We start from the raw sequence: 16979 nt of genomic DNA, 5'->3' as shown, positions 1-16979 counted from the left end.
CTACATATGTCAGTCAGGTCAAGTTGATTGAGCATGTTGTTCCCTGTAGGAATTTAGTAATATCTTTAGTAATTTTTCCTTATTTGTTACTGAAGAAAAAATGCTAAAACCCGAAACTATGATTGTGTATTTCTCTATTTTTCTTTTAGTTCTGTCAATTTCCCCTTCATAAATTTTGGAAAGTATGCTATTAAGTACATACAAATTTAACATTGGTGTGTTGTTGTTGTTCAGTCACTAAGTTGCCTTTGCAACCCCATGGATTGTGGCATGCCAGGCTTCCCTGTCCCTCACCAACTCCTGGAGTTTGCCCAAGTTCATGTCCATTGAATTGGTGATGTCATCCAGCTATCTCATCTTCTGTTGCCCTCTTCTCCTTCTGCCTTCAATCTTTCCCAGCATCAAGGTCTTTTCAAATAAGTCACCTGTTCACATCAGGTGGCCAAAGTCAACTGTTATTGATCAACATTAAATAGCCCTACTGAACAAAAACAATATTTTTTACCTTAAAATTGACTCTAATTTAATATGACTATAGCAGCTCTCTTTTTGTTAGGACTTAACGTGGTATATATTTTTAAATTTTATTATTTCCCATCTCTTTATTTGTATAATATGCTCCTCTAAAGCGTATACATCAAGGCTGTATATTGTCACCCTGCTTATTTAACTTATATGCAGAGTACATCATAAGAAACTCTGGGCTGGAAGAAGCACAAGCTGGAAGCAAGATTGCCGGGAAAAATATCAATAACCTCAGATATGCAGATGACACTACCCTTATGGCAGGAAGTGAAGAGGAACTACAGAGCCCCTTGATGAAAGTGAAAGAGGAGAGTGAAAAAGTTGGCTTAAAGCTCAACATTCAGAAAACGAAGATCATGGTATCTAGTCCCATCACTTCATGGGAAATAGATGGGGAAGCAGTGAAAACAGTGTCAGACTTTATTTTGGGGGGCTCCAAAGTCACTGCAGATGGTGATTGCAGCTATGAAATTAAAAGATGCTTACTCCTTGGAAGGAAAGTTATGACCAACCTAGATAGTATATTGAAAAGCAGAGATATTATTTTGCCAACAAAGGTCTGTCTAGTCAAGGCTATGGTTTTTCCAGTAGTCATGTATGGATGTGAGAGTTGGACTGTGAAGAAGGCTGAGTGCCGAAGAATTGATGCTTTTGAACTGTGGTGTTGGAGAAGACTCTTGAGAGTCCCTTGGACTGCAAGGAGATCCAACCAGTCCATTCTAAAGGAGATCAGTCCTGGGTGTGCATTGGAAGGACTGATGCTAAAGCTGAAACTCCAATGCTTTGGCCACCTCATGTGAAGAGTTGACTCATTAGAAAAGACCCTGATGCTGGGAGGGATTGAGGGCAGGAGGAGAAGGGGTCGACAGAGGATTAGATGACTGGATGGCATCACTGACTCAATGGACATGAGTTTGAGTAAACTGCCAGAGTTGGTGATGGACAGGGAGGCCTGGGGTGCTGTGATTCATAGGGTTGCAAAGAGTTGGACACAACTGAGCAACTGAACTGAACTGAAATGGTATACAGTTCTGGGTTTTTATCCAGTCTGACAATGTTTGTCTATTAACTGGATTATTTGGTCCATTTTAAATCAATGTAATTACTAATACATTTTAGATAGTTAGATTAACATTTTTTTATTTACACAATCTGTTCTTTCCTATCCTGTCCTTGTTTTATGTTAGGTCACATACTTAAATTATTTCATTGTTCACTTAGAGGTTGACTGTTCCTTTCAGCGCTTTAAAGATATCTCCACTATCTTCTGTCTTCCATCGTCATGTGGGAAAGATTGTCATAAATCTTATTGTTGCTTCTTTGAAGATAATGATTTTTTTCCCCTGAACTTTTTAAGACTTTTCTCTGTATCTTTAGTTTTCAAGAAGCTACTGTGTGCCTGGTGTATTTGCTTTGTATTTATCGTCCTGTGATTAACTGAGCATCTCGAATCTGTGTTCTGATGCTTTGACATCTGGAGCCTGGCTGACCCTGGAGGGACTGCCCCCCCAAGGATCAACCGCTTCCCAGAGAGGGCAGATAACTTGCCCACAAGTGCACTTTTCAAACTCAGGCCAACCGATCCAGGGTCTACACCCCACCACCTCCTTTATCAGGCTGTCACACTCGAGGCCATTATTCTCCACCCTAATCACCCAAGGGCCAGGCACCAAACAGTTAGGCACCATCTGTTGGCCTTATTATTCACAAATGTCCTATACTTTAGGACACTAGGCTTCTTGAAAGTGTTGCCTATAGACTGTGTCTCTGATTGCTCACTCCCCCTGCCTCACCGTACTCCAGCCTGGAGTCTGTTCCATTGTTCCGTTGATGCTGCTCATACCAAGGTTACTAATAACCTCCTCGTCTGACAATGCCAAACAGAACAGGTGTTTTCTGAGTAGTCATTCATTCTTTCATTAAGTTTTTAGTAAGTTGCACTTTTGTGACAGGCACTCGGGTTCTGACAGTGAATAGGACAGACGGGGCCCAGACCCCGAGGAGTTTACACACTAGTGAGGCAGACACAACTTGAGCAAGTGTAACAGAGTGCTAAGTGCACGTAACAGGTGATACTCCTGTTGCCTTCAGGTTGGCAACTCAGGCCGCAAACTGAGGACAAACAGGAGCCGCGTGCCTCCTCTTCTCAAGAGGACTGGCTACCGCCAGCACACCCTCCCAAGGGGCACCATGTCGGCCTGAGCACCACCGCCCAGGCCTCTGCAGCTGGGAAGGGTCCTGTGCAGAAGGCCTGCCCCATGTCAGTGCCCAGGCACATCCTGCTCCTCTCTGTGCTGCTGCTGCAGCTGCTAAGTCGCTTCAGTCGTGTCCAACTCTGTGCGACCCCATAGACAGAAGCCCATCAGGCTCCCCCATCCCTGGGATTCTCCAGGCAAGAACACTGGAGTGGGTTGCCATTTCCTTCTCCAACGCGTGAAAGTGAAGTTGCTCAGTCACGTCCGAATCTTTGAGACCCCATGGACTGTAGCCTACCAGGCTCCTCCATCCATGGGATTTTTCCAGGCAAAAGTACCAAAGTAGGTTGCCATTGCCTTCTCCCCTCTCTGTGCAGGCGGGAGGAAAGGGCTGCCCCGCAGAGCAAGGGCTCCGAGATACCTGTCTTGGCAGGAGAGAGTGTCATCTCTCTTCCTGGAGTGGCCAGTAGCTGAACTTCAGAGCCTGTGACTCAACCTATACCCAAGAGGGGTCTCGGGGACCACGCAGCACCTCTGACTCCTGACGTTTGAACCTGTGTGCCTCCACCCACCCCCAACACCCATATTTCTGAAGGAGGGAACCTGGCAGGACCAGCTCCCTCAGGAAGGTTGAACAGTTTGCTGATATTCATCAGTTACTAATGGAGAGTAAACATTGTAAATGCTGGTGGTTTATGGGCTGGGGCTGCGATGTCAAGGAGAAAAATACAGAGTGTTAATGATCTAGGATTTCAAAGCCCTAGAGAAAGGATCCTGCCCACTGTCCCCAGCTGACAAGAGACCAAACCATCTTGAAATCCTTCCTTGACACGTTTGTAGACCAAGGGTCCAAGGCCCCCTGACCAGAGGGACAGATATCCTGGGACAGGGTCATGGTCCATCTGAAAGGTAGACTAAGGGAAAAGTACCAGACAAGAACTCAAGACTGAGGCATCTTCTTTAAGGTCATTTCTTGCTGCCTTAAACCTTTGGGGAAAAAAGAGGGGTATGGAAAGAAGGGAGGGAGGGACTGAGGAATAGGAGAGGCAGTGGGCAGGGGGAGAGGGAAAGTGGGGAGGAAAGAAGGGACATTGGTTGATTCTACCAGGTCTCACAGCCCATTCCTGTCTGTAAGAAAGAGAAAACAAGCATCTTACTTAATCCCTAAGGTCACCATGGGTACCAAATGAAATGCACATGGAAGAATGTTCTAAAGTATGGAGCACTGGGTTAGCGTGAAGTTAGGGATAATTTTAAAATAGATGAAGGGCCTTTAAATAACAGTGTAATACAGAGAGGAGGCTCCTGACTGAAACTATTTATTTCTCCTCACCAGTTAATTTTTTTAAAACTCAGCTTTGCCACAGAGATGACAGATCTAGCCAGAAAGGTTCATTTATGTCCATATCCTCAGCCACACAATATCCAGGGGTCCCTGGATCCAACAGTTTACAGCCTGTTGTCGGGGAGTTTGAAGGGTTGGCACTCTTATTTGTGTGAAAACAGGAGACTACAAAACACTCCAAGGACCTGCTTTTAAGAATTAAGACCAGAGTGCATGAAACATCAAAAAATATATACGTATTTTCATTAGACTCAAAAAGGATCAAGGGAACAGGAAATGGAAACTAGGAGAATGGTGAGAGTTCACTGAGGCAAAGCAAGCCAGACAGATGCTGGGAGGCATGCTGCTGGCACAACAGCCCCGCTACCTGGCTCTTAGGGCATTTTATATGGAGACTTTTATCATAAAAGATGTGTTTAAATTTATAGCGGGCCCTGTTTCTGTTTTTGTTGAGCTGGTGGTGCAGCTGCTTTCTCCACTTGGAGCCATGAGTGTACACAGAAATGCATGTTGGTATTTGCACTCTGCCTGAAGACCAAAGGAAACTAAAAGCAAGCGTAGTCTGAGCTGGCACATGAGCAGAGTATTGCTGAGGCAGAGCACAAGGAGGCAAGGCTGCACAGAAGCAGGGTGCAGTGCGGCACGACCAGGGAGGAAGGTGTGCTGGTCTCAGCAGTCAGGTCCCTTGGGTCCACCCGGACAACAGCCCCTTTGGGGTTCAGCACAGAGCGGCTGCTGCACCACTGACCCGTGTGTATGACATGTCGCCACGGGCCTGCTTGTGAGGGCTAGGACCCACTTGGACAGATGGAGCCAAGCCCGAGAACTTGCCTTCATCACCTAACCAAAGAGTCAGCGTACCTTCTCCCAGCTCTAAGATTTCAGGTGCTGTGAAAAGTCCACAAGTTAAAGAATTTTGTAAGTGGCCCACTCACCTTTTGCTCAGGGGCTGACTTCTCTTCGTGAGGCCCCCAGCAGTGACTGAAATTGCAGCCAACACTGCCTCCTCACTCCACCTGCCCCCCACCCTGCCTAAGTTTCTTTCCCAAACTCCTACCATCTTATTCTATTAGGTCGGTACAAAAGTAATTGCAATTTCAGAGTGTGAATTTTACGTCATTATAACTAGGCTCAAACACATCTTCATTAATCAAAATAGGAACCATTACAATCAACACAATTGCCAACAAGAAATAAGTTTGTGTACTCCTATAGCATAAAAATCTGTGCTTTGGGATTCGACCAACTCTTAGAAAGCATTTTATGCATCCTGCTGGTTGTGGAAGCATTTTCCCTGCAACAAGTTTTCAAGATGCTTGAAGAAGAGGTAGTCAGTTGGCGAGAGGTCAGTGAATACGGTAGATGAGGCAAAACCTCATAGCCCAATTCAACTTTTGAAGTGTTGGTTGTACGACATGTGGTCAGGCACTGTTGTGGAGAAGAACTGGGCCTTTTCTGTTGACCAATGCTGGCTGCAGGCACTGCAGTTACCGGTGCATCTCATCAATTTGCTGAGTATACTCACCAGGTATAATAGATTTGTCGAGATTCAGAAAGCTACAGTGGATCAAACTGGCAACAGATCACCAAACAGTGACTGTGACCTTTTTTGGTAGAAGTTTGGCTTTGGGAAGTGCTTCGGAGCTTCCTTCGTACTACTGGTTGTCATATAAAACCCACTTTTTGGTGCATGTCACAATCCCATCGAGAAATGGTTGTTGCACAGAATAAGAGAAGACGACACTTCAAAATGGCTATTTTTTAAAAAAATTTCAGTCAGCTCATAAGGCACCCACTAATTGAGCTTTTCCACCTTTCCAATTTGCTTCAAATGCCAAACATCTGTAGAATAGTTGACGTTGAGCTCTTCAGCAACTTCTCATGCAGCTGTAAGAGGATCAGCTAAGTTGATGGCTCTCAGCTGGTTATTGTCAACTTCAGACTGCCGGCCACTACTCTCTTCATCTTTAAGGCTCTTGTCTCCTCTGAAAATGTCATAAACCACCACTATCTTTCATTAGCAGTTCCTAGGCCAAATGGGTTGTTGATGTTGCAAGTTGTTTCCACTGCCTTAAGACCCAGTGTGAACTCAAATAAGAAAATTGCTCATATTTGCTTTTTGTCTAACATCATTTCCATAGTATAAAACATGTATAAAATATAAACAGCAAGAAATGTCATTAGCAAAAAACATAAAGCGAGAAATGTGCATTAAAATGATGTATAATATAATCACATTTAAGAACGTATTCCAATATCAAACAGCAAATTTCAATAATGCAAAACTGCAATTACTTTTGCACCAACCTAATACATCATATTTTACAGGGTGTGATTTCCTCAGCACTATCATTGCTTGCTGTCTGTCTCCTGGAAGGGCAGAGGCCTTGCCTGCTCGTTAGTGATAGATCCTGAGTGAGTGGAACGGTGATGCACATGACTGGCCCTCGGCACATCTGCTCAGTGAATAAAGAGAACTTCCTTCATCTCTAGCCTTAAATCCTTCCACAATCTTGTTCAGCCATAAGTAAAATCTGGGGTTGATCAGGGGGACCAAAAGCCAGAGGTGAGAGTAGATACCACCAGAAATGACCTCCTAAGTATAAATAAAAGTTAGAAAATGAACTAAAAAAGTTTATTTAGCAAATGTTTATTTCTATCAAAATACAAAACATTTCTGAAGCAGAGTAATGTTACATGAGAAGCAGTTAAACCCTAAACTTCTTGAATTTTCACTTGCAACACTCCCAGCATTCCTTCACCGGCTACACATCTCGTCTCCCTGTGTGCCCTCTCTTCTCCCATTGCTCGTTTGCCCATGTCTGTCTTTGCTTGTTTTGCTCTTTAACTCATGATATGAACATGCAGTGTTACTGGCGATGCATTGGTTAGTATCTGGCAAGCCTGGAAATGCCAGCGAGGGGAGCCCAGCATGGCAACCCAAGCCAAGGCTGGCCACACATCCTCTCCTAACTGAGTCTGGGGTGACACTCAGCTTTCAACTGGCAGGAGCCTAAGGCCAAAAGTCACTGTCTGTGGTAGGCAGGGCAGGCTTTATTGCTTAGGCCACAGAGCAGGCATGGTCAAGGGGCACCTCTGGCTGGGTCTTTTGTGTGGATTGGGAAGAAGGGGTCGGGCAGCCTGAAGGTTGGCAGCTAGAACAGGCCAAGGCCCAGGACGGGTGGTCAGGGGACCCTGCAGGAGGAACCCCTTCTATAAGAAAGCAGCCAGAGCTGAGGGGAAGCAAGTTCCCGCCCCGTCCTGGCAGTCTGTGATTTGGTGGTTGGCGGTGCCTGCCTCTTGGACAGGCCCTTTATAAATGCTTAGACTTTGGAGATCTTGAGGAAAAAGCACCTGGTTGAGAGTGCAGCTATTTCCATAAACCTCCACTCCCTGACAGAGGGGATGGGGAAGGAGACAGGAAACGGGAGGAGGAAGTACCCTCCCCTCTCTTAACAACCAGCCCACTCCAGAGCCAGCCTGGGTCTCCCCTTCAGGCCCCCAGTTGGTGCATTCACTTTGGCATTGTGCACCTGAAGCACACCCACTCACAAATGTACACACACATACCCCAGCCCCCTCCCCCCACATACACACACACATGCACACACACACACAAATGCCTGGTGTCTTCCCAGAGTCTACTCAGGATGCAGATGGTGTTCCATCTTCACCATTACCCTCGCTCCAAGGGGTCTCCTTGGCCCACAGGTTCCCAAGACCCAGCCCCAGGCTTGGCACATGCTGGCATTCCCAGGCTTTTGAGAAGAGGGTGACAGAACAGGGCACTCACCAGAGACAGGTGGTACAGAGTGTAGGATTATGTTCATATAAGGCTTTGGTACAGCACCGGTTAAATGTTCTTATCATTTGACTTCTAAGTTATCTCTTAGAAGAAAAAAAAAGCTTACTGAAAAAATAGTGTTTTTATTTACTTTTGAGTTACATACCTGAAGTTCAAAAAGTAAGCCTCTAGTTGCCATTCAGATTCACACTCAAAGGTGTTCTGTGTGCAGCTGTACAATTTGTTGATTTGTCTTTAATAGTTAACCAAAGTCAGCCAACCAGTACCATGAAGTCAGCTGCCCATGATTACGGACTTTACCCAGTGCATACATACAGGAGAGAGAAAGAACACAAAAGCCACCCCTACATCTCCCACCCCAACCCCCTAGGGGAAAAATAGAGGACAAAATACAGCAAGATTTAAGGAACCAGTGGGACGAAGGAGGTTCAGTCCAGCTGGCCTCATCAAGAACAGCACCATAAAGCACCCTAGCGCAGTTACGTGGTAGTATCGACATTCAAGAAATGGAAACGAGGTTTGAAGGGTCTTCATGAGAAGACCTGGCATGGATGGGGGAAAACCCCCAAAGAAAGTTGAAGAAGGAAAAAGTGTGCCATGAGAGCAGGCACTCCCACCAGCACGCTGAGTCATACTCAAGATTCCTAGAAGAAATGAGGCGAGAGGCCCCTGGACATCCAGAGGTGCAGAGCAGTTGGGGTCTTGGGAGGTGGCCGCGGGACCCCTCCCAGCCCACCCTCTGTGTGTCTACAGCCCACTGGGTGAAAGAGGGGAAAGAAATCCACACACATTGCTTCCAGGTGTGCTATGGAAGAATCATACCCAGGGTGATAAAGTATCTCCTGGTGGAAGAGAAAAAGTCGGGGACGAGAGGAACCAGGCATCACTGACAGGAAGCTGCTATAGTCCCTTCAGGTCAGCAGCTGTGGAAAGAAGGAGCAACTGGTGGGAGCACCACCGCCGTCTTGTGCCCCTTCCTCTGGCCCCACAGATGGCAGTTCGAAAATGAAGTCTGAACGAGGTGTTAAGACCTTTGGAGATTGATGTATACAACTTGGCAAGGGGGGCTTTAAACTGCTGTTCTTCCCTAAACCAGCCATTCAGTCTGAAGTCCCAATGATCAAGACCACTGCACAGAGTGTCCCCCCAGGCCCTGGGCACAGAAGAGAACCCCACAGACCGACATCGGGGCCAAACCCTTAGGGACAGGCAATGTGCTGCGTGGGTTTCTCCTGCTCTCCCCGCTACTGCTTTGACGTTGCCCCAAGTAGCTCAGCACAAGCACCTGCATCAGACAGGAGATACAGGGCCAGAGGGCAGTGGGAACCCCACTTCCCCAAGCTACCGCTTGATGCCCATGGGGGAAGGATGCACCCACACTGACTTTGGGTGAGGAACACCCAGTGACTCTGTCCACCCCAAACCCTGGTTCCATGATGCAGCCGGAGGTAGCAGAACTAAAACAATCCACAGACACCCTCAGCACCCACCAAAGGGGAAGAGCACCAGCGTTCGGTGAGCCTCCCACCACGCGGGCACCAAGGCGCAGGCACAGCCTTGGCCTCAAAGACCTAGTCAGCACACTCGTCCCACCAACCTGTCCTGTTAACAGAGGTTCAGAGGCAGATGCTGTTCCTCTACATATAATCAGATCTCCATCATCCACTGGCCTCACGTGCCTTTGTGAAAGGCCGGCTCCGCAGAGAAACTGCAGGTCTTGGCTGGGCTACCTACCCTTTCCCACCTTCCCGAGGCTCAGGGTAGAGATAACTTTACAACCCCTCCAAGCTCTAACGTTTCAAGGTAGGGCTATGTCACTTGTCTTCCCTTTTCTTCCTGTAACTGATTTCAGTTAGAGGTAGAGGGGTGGGATGGGAAGGCTGAGGGCAGTGACTCCTTGGTGCGAAGGACCACACCTTGGGTTTCATGTAAAAAGCAGTTTCAGAGTAACCCCAGACCTAGTGCAGTACTGTGATGCAGAATACCAGAAGTGGGACAGGGTCTGTGGAGAAAGAGAGGATCACTCTGAGAGCCAAAAGAACGGTAATGAAAGCCCTCTTGTCGTGGAGGTTTGGGCAGGCTGGACAGGAAAGAGACTGTGTTGCCTTCTTGCCCGGCCTCCCTGAAAAGTCTTACAAGGAACGCCTGGCTGCATCCTCCCCTGGTCTCCTGAGAAGACTGCAAGAACAACTGGTCACCTGCCAAGCACGGACGTGGCCGCCAGACCCCATGCTAGAGCTCCCCCAGTGCAGACTAGACAGAGACCACCGTCCTCCAGTGTCCTTGGGAAACGGAAAGCGTCTTGAGCAGGTGCGCCAGGGGCTGAAGGACAGGCCTGAGTGAATGCCAGGGCCCCTTAAAGCTACACTGAGGCACGAGATGGGTCAGGGGTCAGACTCGAGCTGCACCCTCACCACCTCTTCTCATGGTACTCCAAAAAAAGCAAAAAAGCCCCACCCATGGCTGAGGCATGCGAGCTCCTCTAATGACCAAGTTCCATAAGAGAAAACCTCTTGGCCTATGTGACGCCCTGCTTGGGGAGGAGGGGTCAGTATCGGCTCTTCAGTGGACGAGCGGGATGCGAGCAGAGACTGCACCCACAGGTGTCTCCTGGCTGCCTGCACTATGCGGCCCTGCACCAGCTTCAAACACATGACCCTTGGCAAGCCAGAGAAAGCGCTAGCACCCAGGGACAACTGTTGAGCCGCGAGGTGTGAGATCCTTGCAGCATATGTGAGGTCTCGAGTTCTCAGAGAGGTATTCTTCAGGGCACACACTTTCCTGCTCAAATGCTAGTGAGTACCTGTTCCCCCAGAAGCTCCAGCTCTGGGTCAGACTCTACGATACTCTGCTCTGTTCTAGAAGTCCCTGGCCAGGTGCCAGAAGGAGGCTTTGTTCAAATTAAATTTTCATATGTACACATTTCCATCAGAAAGACCCAAGCGACTCTGAACAGATAATGTCTCAAAAAACAGATGAGGCATGGAGGAAGGATGGGGGGCGTGGAGAGAGGGCACCAAGGCATGAGCTAGAACCCAGGCCACCCCAGGTGGTCGTGCTCCAAACATGTCTAAGCACGAGTACAAAAATAAAGCAAACTATGACTGCATATAGATATATAGATATATAGACAAGCTAGCTAGCTAGACTTCATATATATGTGTGTGCCGAAGGCACAACCCCGCTCCTCTCCCCGGCTGCGGTCCGCTGCCCTCCCATCTCCCACTCCCCAAAGGCCCCAGCTCCCAACCACGACTATTGCATTTGGTCCCTGCACCCACCCACCCCCTTACATAAGCTCCCCTCTCTCCTTAAAATAGAACAAATCATATATATTTATATAATTTTATATACAATCTCCATAAAAAATACACTAAAGATGGCATATTACTAATTTCACCCTCCTACCAAATTAGGAGTTGCCTCGCAAAGAAAAGAATCAACCAAAAAGAGGGCCTGCTAGGCCTGAGGCTACTCAGGCAAGTTAGTGTGTCCCTACAAAGCTTTTGTACACACACACAGCACACTCAAATGCATACCACAAACATACCACACACACACACACACACCCCACACCACACACGCACCACACATACCACCCTCACAAATGCACACCACATACCACACACATAGGCACCATACATACAGAACATACCACCCACCCACCCACACACACACACTCTTACTTCCTGAGCCCAGGAAAGGAACATGGACAAGATAGCCACCTGGGGCTGGAGGCCACAGAGCTAGTCCGGTGACTGCAGAGGGCCAGGTGAGACAGCCCCACCTCTCTGCTCCAGCCAGGACACTGTCTGCTCACGACAGACCCTTCAGGTTCTCAGCAGGTAACAGAGATTTCCGATGAGAGTGATAGACAGTTTCCCTTCAAAGAACTGCAAGATGGCTATAAGGACATCTGTCCCCATGCCAGAAACAAGATCTCTTAGATGCTGTAAGCCAAAAGGGGCAAAAAGCCTCTCAGCCCTCATCACCAACATGAGGAGTCAGCATCAGCCCCTTCCCTCTACACGTGTGGAAACCCCACACACCATCAGAAGCACACTCACAGGGCTTCTAAGGCGGAAAATGTAAACCACCCCCGACGAGCCCAACCCTTCTCCCATCTCAGATTCCCTTCCCTACCCAACCACCTCCCCGACGCAAACCATGCACGAGGTCAGGATCCCTGGAGCCACGAAGAAGTGGGATGGGAAGGAAACAAGGTAACTACTATGTATATGGGGCGGAAAGGAGAGCCTGATCCTAAAATAAACCCAGAGAAGCCAGGGCCAGGGAGAGACTGGTGGGACTAGTGGGGCACATTTCTTCAAGATTCAAGAGGCCCAGCAGCTGTTTGTGTCACCATCAAGGCGGCTGGGACAGACAGACGGCAACGGACCAGGGCCAGGGGCTGAGAACTTGCAGCACTTCTCCCTACCACCCGGCCCAGCTCTCCCCACCAGCGATCTGCAGCAGACACTGTTTCCTCAGGCTGCTTCAGACCCACCAAGGAAGACTGGCCCTGTGATGTCATTAACGGCTGCTGTCTACCGCGGATTCAGCATTCCAGATGCGCCTCTCGTCTGGAAGGGACAGGCGCCAGCAGGGCTGTCTGCACATCCACCTCACTCTTCCTCATCCTACACAGACACCCCCAGGGTATGGGACTGTCTAGGGATCAGACTCAACCTATTTATTCTTCCAGCTTAGAATGGGTCATGAACACACTTCTACCCTCTCAGTAACCCAACATGCAAAATAGTACATTTGCTCATAGAAGCACTGATGAGAGCCCCAGAAGTAAAGCACTGGACCAAGGTGGACTCACTGCTGGTAAGTGGGGTGGTGGTGGACACCCCAACCAAACTCCCAGTTGCTGAAAGCAACTCTTCTCAGAGGAGCAGTGCAGCCCCAGGGGGCTCCAAGCTCCAGCCTCCCTTTATTTGGAGAAGAAAGAGCTGATCAAGGATGCCCACTTCCTTGAGGGAGCCCTCAGGTGCCTACCTACCTCTGCCTCCCTGCTGCTCCCCAACAATCCCTGCCCCCCAAAGCTCCATCACATGCAAGCAAGCAAGCCCCAGATTAGCCACTAGCTTTTCTTTCCCTATGTTTCTCTATATGGTAATAAAATGTACTTTATGTACAATTCCTCCCCAGCCCACCCCCAATCCCCTAAAAGGCTTTTTCTAACAAAACTGGAAGTAACAGCTCTAGCTGTGCACACTTGGGCCCTGAATTCTAATCCTGGAGAGTAACAAGGTCGCCCTGTTGCTCTCTGAAGTCTGCCTCCTCCCTGAAGCTATTTTGTCAAACTTAAAAAAAAAAAAAAAAAAAAAAAAAGCCTAGGAAATTTCACATCTGATCCTACCAGGTTTCCTCTGCATGAAAAGGGCACAAAGAAACAGCTGAAATCAGTTTAACCCCAAATATTTTAGATACCAAATCAAAAAGAGATAGCACTGTAAAATAGTAATGGTGACTCCAGTCCACCCTTGCACTTGAGACGCCCCCATGCACAGGATCACAGGTCATGGGCCTCCTCAAAGAGGGGGCAGACCCTGCCCACCCACCATTCCCCTTTCAGACCCATATCTCTGGGGAAAGTTGAGAGAGACAGGCTGAGGGCTTGTAGACAGAGATCACCAAGTGCTGGGCTGTGTCCATACTCAACCCCGCTGACGCCACCAGCAAATCGAGAAAAGGCCCCACCTTCTCCTTATTGCTTGCTTTCCCCCAAACAGTCTCAAGCTCCCTCTGGCAGCACTTCAGCCTTCCCCTGGTCTCCAAGTCACCTAACCTGAAATAGTGCAGCCTCCAGGCACGATGCAGGAGGAAGGGTAGGCTACTTTTAGGCAAGGTTACTGGATGGGCCGAGGGTCAGTCTGGAGGACACCTGATCTCCCACAGACTAGGGCCTGAAAGTCGGAGGAAGCTTCAGAGTCGTCCCTGCACTTGGTGACGGGCAGAGTGCAAAGGGCATCTGGTCCTTAGACATGGCTGCACCCCCATGCACATAAATTCACACCTGCACACGCCCAGCACTGGAGCGTGTGCCTGTAACAGCCCTGTCTCCACCTCATGGACAGAGTGGACTGTATTCTGCTGATTTCCATCACAGTCCTTACAGTAAGTGCTGAACCAGCTTCCCAGGGTGCAGGAAGGCCCATGTCCACATACACTGTCACAAGAAGGAAGCCCTCTTGGGAGGAGTAATGAGTCCAAAGCTATTGAGAGATAGGTCGGCCTGGTGCCCTTCCCCAGTGCTGGGGACGCCCAGAACAGCTGACACCCAGCAGCCGGCAAAAAAGCACAACTCCAACCACTTGCTCTTCTGTGCTGAGGTACCAGGCCTGGCCGAGGGAAGGCAGGCAGGCAGGAGTCAGCACCGTTGTTACCACTGGCGACGGTACACGGCAGGGCCCTGAATACCATCCCTTCTGTCTCCTCTCCTGTTGTAATCTCAGGGCCTACAGTCTCAGCCCAGGGCTCAGATATGGCGGCCTAGCTCACCCTGAAGATACACAGCCCTGACATTGCACGCATGGCCCACCAGGACCTGCTCCACTCAAGAAACAGCCACCATGAGAGTCCAGACAAAGGCCACAACCGACCCCTGGGCCCGGTAGAGGTGCCCGCGAGCCCCCCGTCGGGCACAGCGGCAGAGGTAGTGCTGCCTCGGGGAGGAAGCAGAGTCGCTGCTTCGCTGGAGCCGCCACTTGGGTGGGGCTTGGACACGGTGCCCAGCGAAGTACATTGGCCAGAAAGGGCAGGTTCCACAGGGTCAGTGGTGGGCAGGAGACTAGGCACAGCCACGAACACTGCTCCTGACACTTCCTTCTCCATGATGGTCACGCTTGGAGAGAATAGTTGTGTGACGTGTGAGGCAGAGCCCCAGGGGTGGACCGGGTCCCCACTCACCAGGCGTGAGAAGGAAGCACTGGGCTGAGGATTCACCCCTAGGATGGACGCTCCCACACTCAGGTTAGCCTGCCAAGGTCCCCAGAAGGAGAGCCAGAGAAGTGTCCAGTGCTGTGACGGGCCAATATCCAGGCAGGTAACTGGGGACAGGGGCTGTCCCCAAACCCACCAAGACAGCAGCACCAAGAAGGAGGTACTTGCAGGAGCCTGACTGCCACCGTGATTCTCGGGTGGCCAGAAGGGCAAACTCTGGCACAAGAGGAGGAGAAAGAGGCCAGATGCACCCTAGCCACACACAGGCCTTCTGCCCGCCGAGGGCAGTACCACACTGCACACACGTGAGAGAGAGACCTCTCCTGTCGCCGTCAGACCACCTCGCAGAGGCTTCTGGGTGCTAAGAGTCTGAGTTAAGAAGAGAACTCAACAAAGAAAGGATGAAGCCCGGCTCCCACCTCCCACTCTTTCCACCTTCAACCCCAGGGCTCAGACAGTTCTATACATACAGCCCTGGGGGAAGGGGGGCCCAGAGCACCCCCAGAACCCAGCATCCAGGCCCCCAGCTTTATCTGATCCCATCCTGTGGGAGTTCAGGTCTGCGGGGGGGGGGGGGCACATGGGGAGCATGGAGAGGAGTGTGGGCGGGCTCCCCACACGTGGCAATTAATCAATCTGGGGAATTAGCTCCCACAAAAGGAGAGGAGGAATCCAATCAGAGCTTTGGAACAGCGCTCTGGAGGGCATGGGATATAAATAGAGCCACAGCGCTGGGTGCTCGGCACAGATGGCTCTGGAGCGGGAGGCCCCCGGCCACAGGGCCGGGCCTGGCTGGACCCAAGGGGCTAATGAGGAGCTCCAGTCTGGGCACAGGGCCACCTCCAGCCCCGCTGCTAAGCAGCTTCACTTCCGAGCCAGACCATGAAAGCAAGAGAGATGCCCGCCTGGCCATCCACCAGCCACCCTTCTCCGCCCGGGACCAAGAAATAGAGGCGGTGTTTAGTTCCATGGTAACGGACTGTTGAGCCCCCGGAGCAGGCAGCGGGCAGCATGGCAAGCCCTCACTCTGCCCGGGAGGCGATGAGGTCAAGACAAACAGGGGACCCAGCTGAGAAGGCGTGAATCCCATTTCAGGGGGACTCATTCCCGAGACAGACACCAGGGCCCCCGCCAGCTCCCGCTGGTCCTCCTTGCCCAGCCCACACGCCAGCTGCCCTCTCCCTCCTTCTGACCACAGAAGTGAGCATTTGCTCCCACGTACATATATATACATAGAGAAACCCACAAACTACACACATACACATTTGCATCTATAGCTATATATATGTGGAGTCTGGAAGACGGCGGAGGCCAGCCCTCTTTCAGGACTCGAGAAACAACAGAAGCAGGGCACAGTGCGAGCCACTGCTTCCTCTCTCACTCCACTGATATCTGAGGAGGTGGAGAAATCCACCTAGTGAAGCGGGGAAAGGGGGGGAGGAGGCATGTCTCCCCCTGTCCCCAGTTCACTGCCCAAACTCCACCCACAGCCACGCTGGCCAGCGAGCCCTCTCTCCTCTCTCCCGGACACGAGGCCAGCAGGTCGGGAGGCGAAGGAGAGGCCCACTCAGGCCAGAGGGAGAACAAGTGCAGCCAGGGTCTGAACAGCCCTGGAAGCCAACAGCCGGGCCACCGCTCCCCTGGCAGGGGAGGACGAAGCCCCGCACACCCATCGCCCCATGCCAGCCCTTGCCCCTCAGCCAGCAGCCTCGCTCAGGGGACACTTAAGTGGCAGCATCACAGCAGAGTGGCGTGGCCAGGGTCGTCGTGCTCCACGCTACTGAGTATTGCCTTCTGGTCTTCCGGGAGCTGGCGGTGGCACAAGTCCGACAGACGGGCGAAGGGGTCAGGCCGGGAATGTCTCTTCTTCCTCCGGAGGCAGACAGCTTCGTCGGGCCACAGGACCTGAGAGTTTGGAAGGTGCTGAGCCTGGGAGGCAGAACCATCTAGGAAGGGGAGCAGGTGCACACAGGACAGGAAAGGAGGAAAGTATGGTAAGAATGAGAAGCCAGTGGTGCACCCCCACTGCCCCCTGCAGGGCATGCTGCCTGGCCCCCAGGGCCACATGCTGGAGCCACCCACCTGCCCAGAGATCAGAGCAGAAAGTGCAACAGGGAAGTCAGCGCCCCGGCCACCCCAAGTGCTGCTCTAGTGAGAG

The 16979-nt window shown here is 50.6% G+C and overlaps 1 protein-coding gene across 3 annotated transcripts in view; it reads right to left on the bottom strand.

The window, feature by feature from the left end:
• Positions 1–6699: 6699 nt before the first annotated feature.
• Positions 6700–16979, bottom strand: part of IGSF9B (immunoglobulin superfamily member 9B) — a 52624-nt gene continuing 42344 nt past the window's right edge. For 2 of the 3 annotated variants that reach the window (XM_042237634.2, XM_027959456.2), the window contains exon 20: positions 6700–16767. In XM_042237634.2, the coding sequence (XP_042093568.2) occupies positions 16559–16767 (209 nt within the window). In that variant the 3' untranslated portion in view covers positions 6700–16558. The remainder of the gene's footprint in view (positions 16768–16979) is intronic. The other variant, XM_060404271.1, reaches the window with a different exon arrangement.

This window comes from Ovis aries, chromosome 21 (assembly GCF_016772045.2).
Source record: "Ovis aries strain OAR_USU_Benz2616 breed Rambouillet chromosome 21, ARS-UI_Ramb_v3.0, whole genome shotgun sequence".
NCBI lineage: Eukaryota > Metazoa > Chordata > Mammalia > Artiodactyla > Bovidae > Ovis > Ovis aries.
The sequence above is the reverse complement of the archived record's forward strand: the minus strand, read 5'-3'. Positions and strand labels throughout refer to the sequence as shown.